Source organism: Chiloscyllium punctatum, chromosome 44 (genome assembly GCF_047496795.1).
Source record: "Chiloscyllium punctatum isolate Juve2018m chromosome 44, sChiPun1.3, whole genome shotgun sequence".
In the NCBI taxonomy this organism is placed as follows: Eukaryota; Metazoa; Chordata; class Chondrichthyes; order Orectolobiformes; family Hemiscylliidae; genus Chiloscyllium; species Chiloscyllium punctatum.
In genome coordinates, this window is record NC_092782.1 from 5,200,062 (window position 1) to 5,218,485 (window position 18,424).

Genomic DNA, 18,424 nt, shown 5'->3' on the forward strand with positions numbered 1-18,424 from the left:
AGACTCTGGACCAAAAAAAGTACTGTCAGAACACTGAATACATTAGAAGGCAATGCATGACTCAATTCACTGCTTTTCAGATGAACTTCTAACATGTTGCATGGATTTATTATCACACACTATTTATCCAGCCATTTATTTAGCTGTGTCAGAAAAATTATATACTTTTATGATTGTTGAATTCTGGTTATTTAAGGAAATGAGTAAATCATGATGCCTTTTGTTTGCAATGTGCAAGGCTTCAAATCGCAAAGATAGATTGTTAAACTGATATGGACTGTAATAGGCTATTCACAGGTACAGCGCTGTACATCATTTGCTTTGTAACACATGGGGCTGTTAAATGGCTGATATGAGTTGCTGCCAGCAGAGGCAGCTTGCCTTCAACTTTTAAACTGGCCAAAGAACCCTTTCGTTTGTCTAATTTCCACAAAGTGCAGCCCAAAGTGTATTTCAAAATAATCATTCTGATGTGAAAATTTGTGAAATTTACATTCATCCAACTTCTGTACCTCAGTGAAATCATCATGACATCTGCCACCCCTTTATAACTTTCATTTCTGAATGGAGAGATCCCTCTTTGTTGGGAACTCTGTGCCAAGGAACTCAGAGAGAGGGTTGTGCTTGCCTTTGACTTTTGTAACCTGCCCCCCCCCCCCCCCCCCCCCACCCCACACACACCTCACCTTTCTCCAGAGTTCCGAAAAACAATCCCTGTTGAAGTGCTTGCAGCAAAACTGACAACAGGCACTGCTTTTATTGGCATTGCCAGCAGTGGAGAGGGTTAGATAGCAGCATTCTGTGGGGGGATTTCTACTCCAAGGACTTCTGAATCCCAGGAGAGGCTTAATCCTGGCTAGTTAAGTGCTGACAGGCACATGATTTGATTGAACTTCCCTCTTGGAAACAATGCGTGTCAATAATCGGAGTGTGAGATGCCTGTTGCCCACATTCAATCCAGCTCCTTAGCTTTTCGATTTCAGACAAAATAGGACACCTCTAACCCTATCATGAAGAACATGTGCAGGGCTCTACTAGAGGAAACTGTGAGTATGGCTTATCCAAGTTTGTTCACGTTTCTTGGCTTTACAGGTTAACAAAAGCTCCTACTCAGTGAAATATTGTATTTTTTTCCCATGACTGTCTTTTCTGACCCAGTTCCTGTTGTATTCAGTATGACTGGGTGTTCTAGCCTTAGTTCTTTGAACAATTCATTAGACAGTCCTGAGAGTTCCCTCAGGATACCATTGCTTTCCATTCTTGTTTCTCCCTAAGTCATAACAGTTCTTTTGTCAGCCTTTGATGCTGTACTCCATAGTAAAACAAACTTATTCCTTCCATATTGCCATCCTCTCTTACTCTCTCCCCTGCTCTGAACAAGACCTTACATACAGCTTCAGCTCTGAAATGATCTTTTTTAGTGATATTAGTGTCATTGAGGAGAAAGACAGAACCTGTACTTAGTTGTACTTAAACCTATTCTGGTATATTTGTTGAACTGCTTTTACTCTTCATTAGAATATTGTCCTAACACATCTATCTATATTACATTACTGATTTTCCTTTCTCTTCCCTGCTCGTAGCAATGGAGGAATTAGATGGGGATGAGATTAGAATATCATCGAGAGGAAGATATGCTGAGCGAGATATCGTTCAGGTAAGACCTTGAAGAGAATGGTAAGAAAAAGCACAGGATTCAAAGATCATAAGAACTTTTATTCTAAATGTCACAGTCAGAACCAGATCGCCTTTCACTTGAAAGGCATTATAATAATTCTCCTTTATCTCAATAAATGCACCAATGCAAATGCAATTTTTTAATCATATAAATGTAATAGAGACAATAATACTTGATATTTTATTATATTAATTTCTCTCCCTTTCTGCATGTTTGTTTAAGTTCATTTTTTTCCCGATGAACACATACGGAGATCCAGGAGATTGAGCTTTTCATGGGCCTTCAGGCTATTTGTGGATCAGATGGCTTTTTATGATAATCAACAATGGTTACGTGAGTCACCATTTTATTGCAGATTTGAATTCAAATTTCTCCATCTGTCAAAGTGGGATTCAAATCCAAGTTCGGGATTACTGGTCCAGTGTCATTACTACAACAGCACTGCCTTTCTTCATGAGCCTTAAGAATATCACTTGAACTGGGTGTTACTGAGTCGGGAAGCTGCTTTCCAGTTTGTTTCATGTTACAGATGCTGGGTTTAGAGGAAGCCAAAGAAAATGTCCCAAAATGTCAGTGATTTAGGTTGAAATTCTGCATGTGCAGTTTAGGTGGATTGGTTAGGGGGGTGCGAGATGCTTATCAGAGGGTGGGTGCAGACTCGATGGGCCAAATGACCTCTATCTGCACTGTAGGAATTCTATTGTACCAAATCTTTCCTACTTAATAGCTACAGGATGGAAAAGGTCTTCCAAGGCTTCTCGTCTAAATTCCTGAATATTTCAGATATGTTTACTTCATACAAAAGTTATTCAAATTAATGCCAGTCGATCCCAGCAGATGCAGTTCTAACATTAGTGCAACATTACCAGGCAAAAGCCACACCATGAGACTGGTGGAGTAAGCTGCTGACAGGGTAAGGCCAGGTCAATTTGACTGAAACTAAGATACTGAAATGGATTGTCACTCCTCGGTCAGTTGTGCCGAGATGGATGAATTCCTGGGAGCATGACTCTAATCTTTAAAAATGGCTGCCTGGGATGTCAGGTTTCAGTTTAGAGAGGGCAGGCATCAGGGAAGATAACCCTGGAGGAACTGAGGAGGTTGCTGGGTGTGATGCCTCCCTCGGGCATGCAACACTGAGTCTGAAGTTTAGAAATAAAAAATAAAACATGAAAATCCCTTCAGCCTTTGCCCTCACTCTCACATACTCTTGGTGCTCCATCTATTCTGACCCACGTACTTCATGCCAAGCTATGCCCTCCCAAGCAACACTGGTCTCTCATGCCTCTGTACCAAGTAATGCCTCTCAATCCACCCTTATGCCAATTTAGGATAAACTCAGGCTGACCCATGTTTGCCCATCACCTGTTGTCTTAAGTCTATCACACCAACTCACCGATTATCCACCACAGTCAGATCTCAGGACATGCAGAGATGAGATGAAATGAAGTTCGAAGTGCAGGCTTCTAAACATTAGAAAAAAAACACTAATTCATAAAACCTATTTTCTATAATTACATTATTTCAACTAAATAAGGCCTTATGACAACAACCATTTCATTCAAGTGTACAATTTATTTAATTAAGGCTTCAACAAGTCTATAACCACTTGTAGTTGAGTTTGAATTGGCTGGCACAATACTTTGAGAATGGATGTTTATGAAACCAAATATGAAGTAATAATTCACTAATGGAAACCTTTGGGCATACACCAACAAATTGAGAGAAATACTAAAGAATAGAGTTGGTTAGCTCAGATGGCTGGACATCTGGTATGCAATGTCGAGTGAAGCCAAAATTCTAGGTTCATTCCTACACTGGCTAAAATCACTATGAAAGTGCCACCTTCTCAACCTCCCACCTCACATGAGGCGTAGTGACCCTCAGAATAAACTCACCACCACCAACTCTAATGGGAGAGCAACCCTATGGTCCTCTGGGGCTATGGTGACTTTACTCATAAAGAATCTTTTTTTTAAATATGGGAGACTTGCTTTTAAAGATTTAAAGTGTAGGATTTTTAAACAGCTCCCTTTGATAGTTGCTTTGAACAATTTTGTCAGTTGATTTTGACAGGTCAGTTGATAGGTCCAATCAGCTTCAGATTAATGTTTTGGGGAAGTCTTATGCACATTTCTACCTAGTTTTACGTATTCCAAAGGACACCTCATCCTCATCAAAGGTGTCTTGGGAACAGATCCATAGGGTTACCTAACTTTGCCAAAAGGGTGCTCTGGTTATCCAAAGTTTCACTCTTTTCTGGTCTACTCTGTACACATCAGGCTTCACAGTTCATGCCGAGCAAACTTCCATGTTGAATCTTGACCTGACTCCGTTGCTACTTTTGTGAGAATGGAAAGTGTCATGGTGAGATTTGACATGACAGAGAGACTCTCTGCTGTGATAAAAATTTAGGCCACAGCATGATGAAATATCCACAAGATACTGAATCCTTCCTTGTTTGTTTGTTTGTTTTCTCTCTTGTTGTAATTTATTATTCAGCAGTAGCATTAGAATCATAAAATATTGAATCCAGTCTAGAAATTTCCCTTGTAATGAGTTGTATTTTCATTTGGCAGCTAATTTATCTCTGTCATAAATTATTAATAGGACAGTATTTCAACTCTTCCAATGAGAGACATCACTCCTCACTGAATTAAATAAGTATTGTGCTATCAATAGTACCAGTAATTCACTCTCAAACGTAGCAAAAAGAAGCCTATTAATTAGAATAACAAAAGTCTCAGAGCAATCACCATCAATATTAGGAGACTGACCTTTGTCTTCAACGGATCTTGTAATAAATAAAAGAAAGATTAGCGCATTAAGAGACCTAGACCAATTAAACAGACAGGTCGGAAATGACATGGAGTTTAATGTAGATTAATGTAAGGTTTTCAATGTTATTTGGCAAGCATCAAAATCACAAACATTCATTAGCAAGAATGACAAAGGAAAATAATTTAGGTAAAGTTATTAAGCTTTTCGTTGAAAGATTAAGATAATGTCAAACTACTGTCAACAAATCTCTTCCTATGATACATTTTCAGGATGTTTTAACAAATCGCAGCAACCATGTATAAATCAATGAGGCCATTTGTAGAAAGATCTAAACTTTCCTCATGCCATTTCATGCAGTTTTCAACAGAACATGAATAAATAATCCAAAAAATGGTGAAAAACTAATTCTGGAATTCAGAACATGGTGGCTCAGTGCTGCTTCACAGCACCTGGGACCCGGGTTCAATTCCCGCCTCGGGCAACTGTCTGTATGGAGTTTGCACATTCTCCCCGTGTCTGTGTGGGTTTCCTCCGGGTGCTCCAGTTTCCTCCCACAGTCCAAAGATGTGCAGGTTAGTTGAATTGGCCATGTTAAATTGTCTGTAGTGTTAGGTGCATTAGTCAGGGGTAAATGTGGAGAGTGGGTCTGGATGGTTTGATCTTCAGAGGGTCGGTGTGGACTTGTTGGGCTGAAGGACCTGTTTCCACACTGTAGGGAATCTAATCTATCTAAAATCTCAGGTAGAATTCTTTGAATTTTGTGACTTTTTGTTTCAAGCTGATTTTTATGAATTAATCCTATTAAATTGATAATTGCCAAATTTCCCTTTCTATTCCCGAGTTGGCATTGTCAACATTTCCTTCTCCTAGACATGTATTCTCCTTTTCATTATCATCACTGTTTATCACACTCTTCAGAAGCCCACTGATAATCCTTGATGATGATATTGGGGGCATGTAGGCAATTGATGTAAAGACCACAAATGGATCAGCACAATATTATTGATGACATAGCGGGCTCAAAAGGCAAATTATTTTCTCCAGTTCCTATTTCATATGTTCTTATGGCTGCTTATACCCTTGCAATCTGCCACCTCTTCTCTAAACTGTTTCTGTTGTATATGGTAATTTTATGGTACATTTTAAATCCATCTAATCTTACAGTCTTTGACTGAAGAAAAAACAGTCCAGCCTGAAGTCCAATTGAGACAGACTGTTACTTTGCTTCCTGATGGATCTAATTACAAAGACTGAGTAGTCAATGCAACTTGTACCTATGGCCATCATGCAGAAAATTGCATCCTGTTATGTATGGCAAAATGTCTCTGCTAATTAAGAGTCCTGAGTGGGATTGGGTGGGATGTGGGTGTTCTCTTCGGTGGGCCAGTATTTGTTTCCCATCCCTAATTGCTCTTGGGAAAGTGGTAGTGAGCTCTTCTTGAACTGCTGTAGTCCATATGTCATTTGGGAGGGATTTTTTTGCTACCTGTTATCCTCGTGCCACTGTGAATTAAGCTTTATTCTGAGTATAGAAGTTAATATTCCAACAGGATCTGGAGTGGACAGTACTACACACAGCATTCCCATGTCACCATAATTAAATTCACTGGGTACAAGGCTACATGTAGTTTTTGTGGTCTGCGGGAAACCAATTTTCCACATTAATGTTGAATGTTTCATTTGCAGCTGCTCTTTAAATTTTTGAAGGGCTGCTCTTAAGTGTTTGGTCACCCTTCAGCCCTATGCTCCTGAGCTATGGGTGCTATGTGCAAAGAGGGCTAGGCAGATCAGACGGCCTTGTCATGGGTCTGCTCTTGGGCTTCGCCAAAGTGGCCATTAATATGTCCAGGCAGCGGGCTATGGTGGGTTGTCATACAAGGCTGTGTCTCTCTTCATGGTTTTGTCTGTGCTCAGGTGTCCATGGAGAGGAAGCATGTTTTGCCCACCGATACAATTGGTGCCTTTAAATGGGCACTGCAGGGACTAGGGCCGCAAATAGGAGCTGTTTAATCCCAACTAATCCCAATTAAAGTTTATTTTAAGAGTGGAAAGGAGGATTGGAGTGGTAGTGTCTACCTCTGAGCCAGGAGGCCTCACCTGCTGCAAGTGTAATGATATCGCTGAATGGGTTAATTAGAAAATATCTTGAAAGGGAGATTGGTGGCAGTACATTACTCTAATCACAAACTGCCATTAGTTGGGATTACAGCTTCTTACACTTTCATCTTTAATGTATTGTCTTCTGATCTATCTCTATTTTTCCCATAATTATGTACCGGATTTACTACAATCAGGTTTGTCACAGACTGAAACACCTAAATCAAATCTGTAAGTTGCATCTTCTGTGACCTTAACTGTGAAGCATTATTCCTTTGTGACAGTCTATACCTCTCTATAAATTATAACACAGCCAACCATGATATCACACTACAATGTTTACCTTGCATTGTGTAGCCCCATCACAAGTGCCAACAGTTTGTTCTGTTCTCATATCTTATCATCGTGCAGGTGCATCACCAGAAATTACATCACCCATCCTTTCAATTCCTCTCAATTGCTTTTCAGTATTATCATGGTTTGTGGGACATTCACTCCTAGTGGCACCATTATTTCTCCATGTTAAACATTACACACCGAAAGCCTCTTACACCCCAGTTCCAGACCCTCATCTAGTCACTGTGTCTTATCATCCAGCCACTTAAGTGTCCCAATTTAAGGCCAATCTGGGCATTGAGTCCATAACTTTTCCATCACAAAGATCCCTACTTCCAATTCTATTTTTCATTTTGTCACTTGCAGAACATATTCTTTAATTGTTTTCTTGGTGGCCTTTAACTTCAATCTTCTTCCCACCACATACCTCTAATCAACCCAAAACCCTGATGACATCACATCCCTGAAGAAGGGCTTATGCTCGAAATTTCGACTCTCCTGCTCCTCGGATGCTGCCTAATCTACTGTGCTTTTCCAGCACCACACTTTTGACTCCAAAACCCTTATTGACTTTGTGATAGTAAACCTAAAAAACTAGGAAGTAGTGAGGACTGCAGATGCTGGAGAATCAGTGTCGATAAAGTGTGGTGTTGGAAAAAGCACATCAGGACTCATGAAGGGTCCTGACCAACCAAAATAATTAGAACACTCTATTAAAAAAAACCTGCTGCACACAAATTATAAGCTGGAATAAGATGACAGGGATTTTAAAATTAATGTTGAGCTTTTTAAAAAGTGAATTAATAAAGTAACTGTGACAGAAAAGGTTGGGAAATGTAGAATATGGTGCCACAGTAGGTTATCGATTCAGATATCAATTAAAGTGTTCCCAATACTTTAATCACTATATCTGGGTAGTAATGGTATTCAGACACATTGAGAAAGGATGCGTAACTAGATTAAGACAATAAGATGGTCTCCATGGCTGGCAGATGAAGGACAGATTTACTGGAGAGGGGAAGCAAGGTAGGGAAGTTAAAGAAGGGAATTCCAGAATTGATGAAAACATGGTTTTAGCAGTTCTCTTGAATAATTTGTGTACTTAAAAATCATAATTTGTGAGACTTGTCTCTGAGGAACTGAGCATTCATCAGCTTCCAATATATCTAACAGAATGGAGGCAGCAAAACCACTGAAGAGGACTAAATTGGAGAGTTCTCAATAATGTAGCAGCACCAACACCCACACCCATTCCTTCCTTATTTGATATTAGTTTGCATCCAGTGCTCCCACATTGTTAAGGGACAGCAATATGTTGTGAGAGACCAGCACCATTCAAAGCTAGCCTGCACCTCCTAAAGGGATAGTGCACTGTTCTGGAACTCATGCTGCAGTGGAAAAAGATATAATGATAAAACAATAGGGCGGAGAGTGGATACTCAGATTTTCTCTTGCACCAAAGGTGTGCAAAGTCTACAGTTCTTGATCCATTTGATCTCTGCAGAGAATGAACAGTAATCTGCTATATTTGCACAGAAACTATCAGTAAGCTCCTTTATTAAACAGTGGACATTAAACTACAAGATTTTGAATTCGAGAAGGGATTTGGATGCATAAATGTTACCTTCACAGTCAGTGATAGTGCTGCCCTCGCACTACATTTCTGCTGCACTGTGACACAAACATATATATTTGGATTAGGTGCAAGGACAGGCTATTCAGACTCTTAAGCTGATTGTACTTTAAGGTAAGATCATGACTGATCTTGCTGTGGCATTAATTAACTTTTTTGACACTTGACTAACACAGTTCAGTTACAATGTGCTTATTGAATCACAGATGTTTTGTTCGAGTTCAGCAGCAATATTGCTCTTGTGACCTGATGTGGTCTCCTGATAATGGCCTTTTTTTTCCACTCTATCCTTGAACAGCTTGCTATGCTTTCTGTTCATATTCTCAGTCAAGCTGAAATCCAAAGGCCAAAGCTATGACTGCCTCCATGCCTGTAAGAAACACGTTTATGCACAATCCTAAAGTCAGATTCAATACCTTCAACACCTGCCACACCATTCCCTGTAGATGTTAGCAACTTTAAAAGGAAACTCCAGAGACCAGCAAACAAATGTGATGATGGCCTGCGGGAATCAATCAGCAACTGACCTATAAGTAGCTAGTGATCCCCTCAAAAAGCACTGCTGGGAAGTGCTATTTGCTGTCAAACACATGTTTGACTATGCAGGATTTAAAAAAAAAACAGCATTAGCTGAAGCACTGAGTTCCAGAGTTGCAGCACTATCACCAAACCAGTAATGCCACAAAATGCCCCGTGTGCTGATGCACTCACCAACATGGCACCTCACGTCACTCACACCTAGAGAACGTGGGTGCAGGTGAGCATTGAAGCTTGTATTTCCAGATGATGTTTCTGCTTTCCCATGCCTTTTGTACACACTCCACGTTTAATATAAGATTGGGGAAAGAGGTCAAGAGTTTGCTCACTTTCAGTTAATAGCACTTTGTAGTTTCTGAGAGCCCATTCATGTGATGGGATGGACTAAAGTGTAATATTTAATTGGCCAATCAACGACCTTGTTTTTAATTCTTGCATGGGATATTGGCAAGGATAGCAATTGTTGCCTATCCCCAATTGCCTCTCTGGGCTACTTAACAGGGCTGTTAAGAGTAAACCACATTGCTGTCAATCTGAACTCCCCTAAGAATCAGACCAGGAAAGGATGACAAATTTTCTTTCTTAAATGATTTTGATGAGCCAGCTGGTTCTTGTGGCAATCAACAATGGTTACTTGGTCACCATTCGACTAGCTTTTAATTCCAGATTTTATAGAACTTGAATGTCATCATCTTCCATATTGTAATTTGAACCCAAACCCCAGATCATTAGCCTGGGGATCTGAATTATCAGTCCAGGAACATTATCACTGTCACCACCTAAACAGCTTGCTACACGTTGACATAGAACTGTTGGGTTCACTGCAGAAAGAAGTTAAATTTATTTAGTAAGGTACAACTTTTTGTAAGGGGGTCTTGCATTGGATCATGCATTTCATCTTTCATTTTTTTTGTCATGGTGCTGTTCGCCTTTTGAGTTGGGCTGTAAGATTGCAGCAAATGTTTTCATGGCTTCAATCTGCCTTTATTGCTTGCATTCAGCAGGCTTGCCTGTCTCCAGGAAACAATCTGTGCCACGAATACAGAGCAGAGCTTGCCTCCAGCACAATTAGGACATATACACATCATGATCGTGTTGTATGAACGATGCAGATGCAGCATGGGATCAGCACCAAGAAATGTTGGAGTTTCAGCTTTCCCAAAGTACTTTACAGCCAATGAACAACATTTTAAGTGCAAACACACATAACTTGATGCTTGTAATATGAACCAATATTGTCTTAAGATTATCATGCAGACTACATTGAAGCTATGAGGGTTTTTGCTGAAATTTAAAATATGTTAATTGTGATGGAAATGAAGGTTGCAAGACAAATCAATTAGATTAGATTACATTGCAGTGTTGGAAACAGGCCCTTCGGTCCAACAAGTCCACACTGACTTGCAACTCACCCATACCCCTACATTTAACCCTTACCTAATACTACGGGCAATTTAGCATGGCCAATTCACACATGCACATCTTTGGACTGTGGGAGGAAACCGGAGCACCTGGAGGAAACCCAGGCAGACGCGGGGAGAACGTGCAAACTCCACACAGTCAGTCATCTGAGGCGTCACGGTGGCACAGTGGTAGAGACCCGGGTTCAATTCCCGACTCAGGCGACTGACTGTGTGGAGTTTGCACATTCTCCCCGTGTCTGTGTGGGTTTCCTCTGGGTCCCCGGTTTCCTCCCACGGTCCAAAGATGTGCAGGTCAGGTGAATTGGTCATGCTAAATTGCCCGTAGTGTTAGGTAAAGGGGTAAATATAGGGGAATGGGTGGGTTGCGCTTCGGCGGGTCGGTGTGGACTTGTTGGGCCGAAGGGCCTGTTTCCACACTGTAAGTAATCTAATCTAATCTAATCAATGGAAAGGCAGTAGGCAACATCATAGCTGTATTTAGAGTGGCAGTTATTTTAAACAGTAATTTGTGTGGTTGATAATAGTTCAATTATTACCATATGAGGATTTGTAAACAGATGATGTATATGATCTGAAGAAGGGTCACTGGATCCGAAATGTTAACTTCCTTTCTCTCCACAGATGCTGTCGGAGCTGCTGAGTATTTCCAGCAATTTCTAATTTTATATCTCTTCAAGTTAGATTCAAAGAATAACTCTCAAATCGCATTATTTCTAGTCAGTAGTTGGTCACTGGGGGACTTCAGGTGGAGGTTTCAAATTGTAGCTGCATGTCCAGGAGACCTGGCATCAGTCATGAACTGCCATGCCAAATAGATGAGCAAGAGGATTGCCTGAAATTAGCCCATTTGCTTTCATGGCAAAAAACTGATATGCTGGGAATGTCAGTTGTATTCCAGATGGGAGTGCACTGTTTGCAAAGAGGTTGGCCTGCAAGGATGGTATAACCAGGGTCTGTGACCAGTCTAGAAGCATGGTAATAGATTGTCGTAGCAGAGTGCGATAGGGCATGGTAAGCGATAGCAGCCACAGCTCACAGTTAAATATGGACGCAGCAGGAATAGATTTCTTACATATCTTTTTTGCTGACAGCTTCATGCTGCCATTTTGTCTGAGAAAACTACTTGTAGCTTGTATGATGGGGAGGCAGTGACCTAGTAGTAATGTCTTGGGATGGTAATCCAGAGGCCCAGGTGAATGCTCTGAGTTTGAATCCTACCATGGTAGAAGGAGAAATTTGAACTCAATGGAAAAAGAAAGCTGCCCTAATGGCAACCAGGTAATCATTATCAATTGGCATAAAAACTCATCTGGTTCACTAACATCCTCTAGAGAGGGAAATCCATCATCCTTACCTGGTGTGGTCTACATGTGACTTCACACCTACGGCAGTATGATAGAATCTTAACTGCCTTCTGCAATTGTTCTACCAAGACACTCCAATCAAGAGGGAATTAAGAATGTCCAATAAATTCTGGCACAGCCAGTGATGCCCACATCTCATGAATGAATAACAAAAAGACTAAATTCTGCAGATAGTTACAATCCAGAATCTGAAAGGGACCTGAGATGAGCATTGGACCATGTATTTACATGTAACATTTGGATGAGGTCATCGCCAATGACATGGAATGAGCATGGGCATATTTCATGTCCCATCAGACTCTTCAATGCCCCGTTTTACCTGGTTCAGTTTGTAGTCTCACTGATTCTATTGCATGTTTTAAATATCTCGCAAACAAAGAGAGCTTTGTGCTTTATCATGGTGAGGATGCATCTATGCAAATATAAATTTTATTTACATTGACTATACTCCACTTGTGTACCGGTTAACAGTAAAATTTATGGAATGGTAAATACTACTGGGGAGTCTTAATTGCTAATTTTTTGTCATCAAAGTTGAATTGGTAAGAAGTTTTGTTTCTTCGCTGCACTTATTTTTTCTGGCTGGAACTATTCTGAGCTTTTCACTTTTCAGAAATAAGGCATAAGAGAAACATCAATTAACTTTTAACATTTTCTCAGTGTGTCTGTGCAGTTCCTTTGTAAATTTTGAAGTCGGATTGTTCATAACTAAAAATGTGTTTTTCAGTTTGTGCCTTTCCGGGACTACGTTGACAGAACTGGAAATCATGTGCTGAGCATGGCTCGACTTGCAAAGGATGTCTTAGCTGAGATTCCGGAACAATTTCTCTCTTATATGAAATCAAGAGGAATTAAGCCTTCTCCTGCTCCACCCCCATACACTCCCCCAGGTTATCCTTTGCAGACACAGCTTTAACAAAGGCTGATTCCAACATTCCCAGTTGTCACTGTTGACCTGAACCATTTTGAGTGGCAGATTCCACTTTTTTTAAAAAATCAGGTTGCTCTACAAAGACTTATGGATGTTGTCAGCTCACCACTCAGAAAGTGTCCAAGAGTTTCTGCTGGACTTCAGATTGCATGCTGTCAACAGTACTATCATCAGGCAAAGACTAGAGAGAGGGTGCAGAAAGAAAATAATTGATTTCTTCAAGGTGGAGAGAAGATCCTTGCGCCTCATAGCTCAATCATCTCCTTTTGAAACAATGGGAATTGTGGACTTTGCTGAAGAAGCAGATGCTTTTTCAAAATTGTTCTGACAGGGCAATGATAAAAGTTTGTTTGAAAATTAATGGAAATTGAAGTCCCAGCTTGTTGTAAATAACTGATAATGGCAGTTCTTATTCTTTGAATGTTTACATGTTGACTCTTTTTACAATTGAATCATTTTTCTAAACATATACTTCCTGTAAACACAGTTTTAAATATTGTTACAATTGTGGTTTGCTAGGTGTTACACCTCTATTTACTAATGATTAACTCAGATGGAGGGTCCTCGTTCTAGTGCATTAGTGATTCTCAAACAATAGGCCCCATGATCTGGTCAGTGGTTAGTTAGCCTGACTGCTTCCTAGTGATTACTACCTGAAATTGCACCTCAAAAATGACAGCCTCCCAACCAACTCTTCATTAGCCAGCCCTTTTGTTGTTTCGTCATTTATGTGACAGCAAAAGTGTTTTACTATGAAAATAAAGCCTTGGGAGAAGAGAGAAAAACTGAGGAGTAATTGGAAAATAGCAAAAATATTGACAATGCAGGCATTGCAGTCTAATCCATAACATTTTCGGGAGCAAGAAACTGTTTGATTGAGGAAGACCTGGATAGGTTTGAGGACCACTATACACACCATGCCAATAGTGTGCAAGCCTGAACGCGTCAGGTAAATGTGCCAGAAAAGTAACTGCACAGGTATATGTTCTTGTGCTCATTTATTAAGTTCTCCATTATTTTGTATATGCTTGTTCAGATCTTACAGCACGTGCCCTAGCTGCATGGACACTTTTTTGGAAGAGAAATGCACTTTTGTGAGTAGTGTGCTAGATTAAATTCAGTAACAATATGGCCTTAAATTCTCAGTAAATACTTACAATGACTTTTTTGCATTTTGCCTTTGGATATTGAAAAATGTGACATGTTTTGGAACATTTTTTGTGCCAATACCGTAGTTGCTTTTTAATTTTTCCACAGGAGTGGTAATTTGTTGCTTAGTTTATTTACTATTTTGCATTTTATGGAAATTTTGAACATTATAGTTTCAATAACAAACAACTTACAACTTCTGGATTTGCAGGGCAATGTCAGAATATGTGACAAAACTTGTTCTGTAGCTGTAAATCACTTAACTGGAAAAATTGTTTTTTAATGGATTACCTACATTCCTTCATATATAAGTACATCAGAATGCAGCCAAACATAAAATTTACACTTTTCGTACCAAAAAATTCAAATTACTTTGAAAAATAATAGAAATGAGAAAAGATAAAAATTGTGTTCATGAAATGATTAAATGATTGTTGGATTTTGTATTCCTTACACAGTCACTAAATTACATTTGTGCCACTTGTACTGGGCCAAATCCCTTTTTGTAATCTTAAAAGAAATTGTAATTTTTTAAAAAAACTAGATTTAGCTCTGATTTAAACCTTTTATGCTCAATGTCACTGGGGAAGATGGGACCAAGTATGCTTCACTACTTAGAGCATTCATGAAAATTCAATTATTTTGTGACACTTTTCGTGTTGCTGCAGATAACTGACAGCAGTAAAAGCGCAGCTGTGTCATCATCTCATTAGTCAGTATGTTTTGCCAACAAAAGAAAACAGTTATAGCAAGAAAAGTCTCAAATTTGATGTAACAAGAACCTAAATAAATCCTATGTTCTCATTACTTCCCTTTGCTACACCCCCAAAAAGAATGAAGGTAGTAAGTAGGGGCAAAACAAAACTTCTCATATTGCTGACATGTGTGAACTTAGCCCTCTAGAGATAAGATGCCCTGTCACCTTATTGCAGACGTACACTGCAATCCAATACAATATCCATTTAAACTCAATTACAACATTTCTATTTATTCATATCAAGCCAGCTCTGAGACTAATGTGAAATTGAGTCCACTAATTTTGTTGAATTACATTATTAGGCTTTCTGTTGCTATAAATGTCCTTTTTAAAACCTCTGTTCTTCATAATTTTTTTATTGGTTATCAGTTATGATTTCAGGATCAATTCTAAAATTAACAATTATGTTTATCTTTGTTTCTAAAAATTACTATTTGAAAAGTTTTAAGAAGTAAGTGTCATTGACAGTGGCTAGTTTATGTTAAAAAGGCATGTACCAATTCAAATCTTGTAATTACGTACAATTTGATTAGTATTGATAAATAGTGATTTTCAGAATCTATTGTGCTCTGAATGTTTAACACCAAATATATTGCTATATGCTTTGTATTCAATATCGTACAAACTGTTTTCATGAGATCTTATATTGTCTATCTACAGAAGTATTACATATTATTTTAACACTGAGTAAAAACACAAAATTAGATATAACTGATATTTATTTTTTACATTATTTAGTGTAAACAGTTATTAGCACCAGTGAATTTGTACATTGATTATCTTAATGAATGCTAAAACAACAATCATTACCTTTCTTTTATAGTTCGCACTCTAGGTATCATGTGACAGAGTATAATTAAACAGTATACTACTGTGTCATCTCAAAGATGTGAGGAATAACTGACGGTCTACATTCTTTATCTGACCAATAGTACAGATAACTGGATGATTGTTGAACAGTAAATATATATTTCAATGGTTGCCAAACTTTTGTGTTGCTAACATAACTTAAGAGTATTTAAAATATCAAATCACAATCTACAGGTTCCTATAACAGCACAGCTATCACATTGAAACCCTGAAATCTGTGCTTTGGAATAACTCAAAATAAGCAATTACAACTCCAGAAATCTAGACTGGCTTTTCGTTGTTACCAAACACAAAATTCTGGCCATATCCAACATTTTAGACAGCATCTGTGGAGTGCAAACTGGTTGACTTTCAGACTTATCACTTGAACTAGTTTATGGAAAGACCATGAATGTGAAATGATTTTTATCTTTTCACACCACAGGTGCTGCCTATTTCTAACATTTTCTGTTTTTATTTTTGATTTCCAGAATCTGCAATATTTACCGTTTGATTTGGGCATTGCCAGTTGTCATTTAAATAAGAAAAACTTAATTGATCTAGACTCACTGAGAAATGTGCTTTCTCGTCATATCGAACTTTGTTTTTTCTTTCAGAACTGAATCTTCATTCATGCCTAGAGTCCAACAAAAAAAACCGATCACGGAAATTGTTCACAGTAGCTCAGATCTTACATGTGCTATGGAATGTTACTAGGTAGAATATCTGAGCTAAGATGAAACAAAATAATAAAATCCTATAAGTGCCAGCATAAAATTAATGTATTTCATTTTTTAAAGCTTTGTGTTCTCTCATTTTTATTAACATATATGTGATAATAAAACTTGCAGTTGTGAGACAAGTAAATGTTTCCTCTTTTCACCCAAGGATGTGCTGTGTTCTCCAGTTAGATACAGTACAAATTGCCTACTGCCAATTGTAACAAATAGCTTCCTTATACTGCTGTAATAATGTACCAAACTGCCCTTTCCTGATCCTGTTATAAATTCAGCTTGTCAAACTACCACTAATGTAGTGACTATTGCCAGCATCTAAAATAGTCAGTTTAACTTTCAGCTTACAATGCCAGACAAGATATTAAGATAATAAATCAGAGATAACTTGATAGTCACAATTTATTTTACTAACCCCTCCATTCGTGATGTTACAAATCGTTGACGATAATGTGCCAAAAGAATAAATCCATTTTCATTCACTTTGAAATAAACATTTTTCATTCATAATTCTTTCCATTAACAGACAGGCTTACCTTAGTACTGGGGAAAATAATGTTATATGAAATGACTTATAGGTAGTCTTTTTCTGACTTTCTCAAGATGCAAGGAAAAACAAAGAAAGCAAGTCACTCATATAGTAGATGCACTCAAACAAGATATCCATCAATATATCAGTTACCTCCTGGCACAGCTGTGAGAGGAGAAAATTCTATCATGAGCTCAACTGTTGAAGCTGCTTTGTGTTTCAAACGCCTCTGTTCAGAAAATGCAAACTAAATTATTCTGGATGCAGTATAAAACCTATTATAACCAAATCGCAGAAGCGCATCTCACTGCGCCAATCTATGAATTTCTCCTGAAACTCAAAATCTTTAATATTGGTGTCCTAAATTAATATTTTTAATCCTGGTAAATGAGTGAACAATTTGTTTTCACTAATGTTTTGTTGAAAAATTGTTACTTTGGCCAACAAGAATCCAGATCAAATGTGGTGACAATTTTTTTTTGGTAGTAAATTGTTTGTTCCTTTTCCCTCAGTTATTGAATGAAGTTTAATAAACTCTAGAAGCAGTGATATAACCATGTCATCAGTAACATCATCCTAAAGTTGGTGAAATGGTACCAAACAGTGCCTCTTAAAATCATTATCATTATATGTATATCATAAACCCTTTAGCTGGTCACCAGAAAATTATGCTTTCAAATATATTATTGCTTTCTCACACTAGCTTCAAGTGATATGGAATATTTTTAAGCCTGTTCTAAATTTATTGTTTTGATCTAATCACTGCACATTTAATTCATTTATGTTATGTTTCATTTCAGAACGAAAATTATATTCTTTGTGAGATTAACTTTAAGATTTCTGAGAATCCAATTATCATTGTGATGAATCACACAGGGAACAGACAGTGTATTTCTAAAACTGCATATGTATAGGTTTAATTCTTTTTGGGCTTACAGTGCTCAACACATTAGTGTAAAATCCCTGTGTTCAATTCTACCATTTGTTAACAAGTTTAAAACTTAAAAAAAGGGATATATTTTATTCAAATATGTTGAGCAGCACATGAACAGATGAAATTAAACTTTTAAAGTTTGAATGTTAATGGGAGTTAATGGGTACATTTTTTAACTGTCATATTTATTAAATTCATAAAAGCTGATTTATGGTCTGTTGTTTGTGTTTACAAATGATTTCTGTCCAGAGGTAAAATTGATAATGCTATAATTTTAAAGTGATAGTTATTTTAATTGCATCATTATCTTGGTTGCCTAACCCTCCAAGTGTTTTCTACACACTGTTTAACATAATCCGTTCCAATGCAATCTTAAACCCATGCTTCTGACTTTAACTTTCTTTAGTTTATGGCACTTAAGTGTCATAAACACATTGCTGAAATTTGAATGCCCATGTGTTTAGCCCTCAGCAGTAATTCCAGGGTTGACTAGAATAGCAGTGAGAATATAGCACCTTTTAGTAACAGGAGAAACCCACTGACTCGGAAAATGGTTACATCTTTGGCTAAGTATGAATTGCGTTTATATTTTTGGAGGACTTCTCATTAAGTAGCCCAATGAGTTTTCTGACAACATCTTACCAAATTCAACTCATTAACTAAACACCAAAGAACTGTGGGTGCTGGAAAT

General features: G+C 38.1%; 1 protein-coding gene across 6 annotated transcripts in view; it reads left to right on the forward strand.

The window, feature by feature from the left end:
* Positions 1-17,894, forward strand: part of LOC140466677 (copine-8) — a 360,152-nt gene extending 342,258 nt beyond the window's left edge. For 5 of the 6 annotated variants that reach the window (XM_072562133.1, XM_072562131.1, XM_072562132.1 and 2 more), the window contains 2 exons: positions 1,584-1,657; positions 12,578-17,894. In XM_072562133.1, the coding sequence (XP_072418234.1) occupies positions 1,584-1,657; positions 12,578-12,766 (263 nt within the window). In that variant the 3' untranslated portion in view covers positions 12,767-17,894. Of the gene's footprint in view, positions 1-1,583; positions 1,658-1,900; positions 1,970-12,577 lie in introns of those variants that run through there. The other variant, XM_072562135.1, reaches the window with a different exon arrangement.
* Positions 17,895-18,424: the final 530 nt, after the last annotated feature.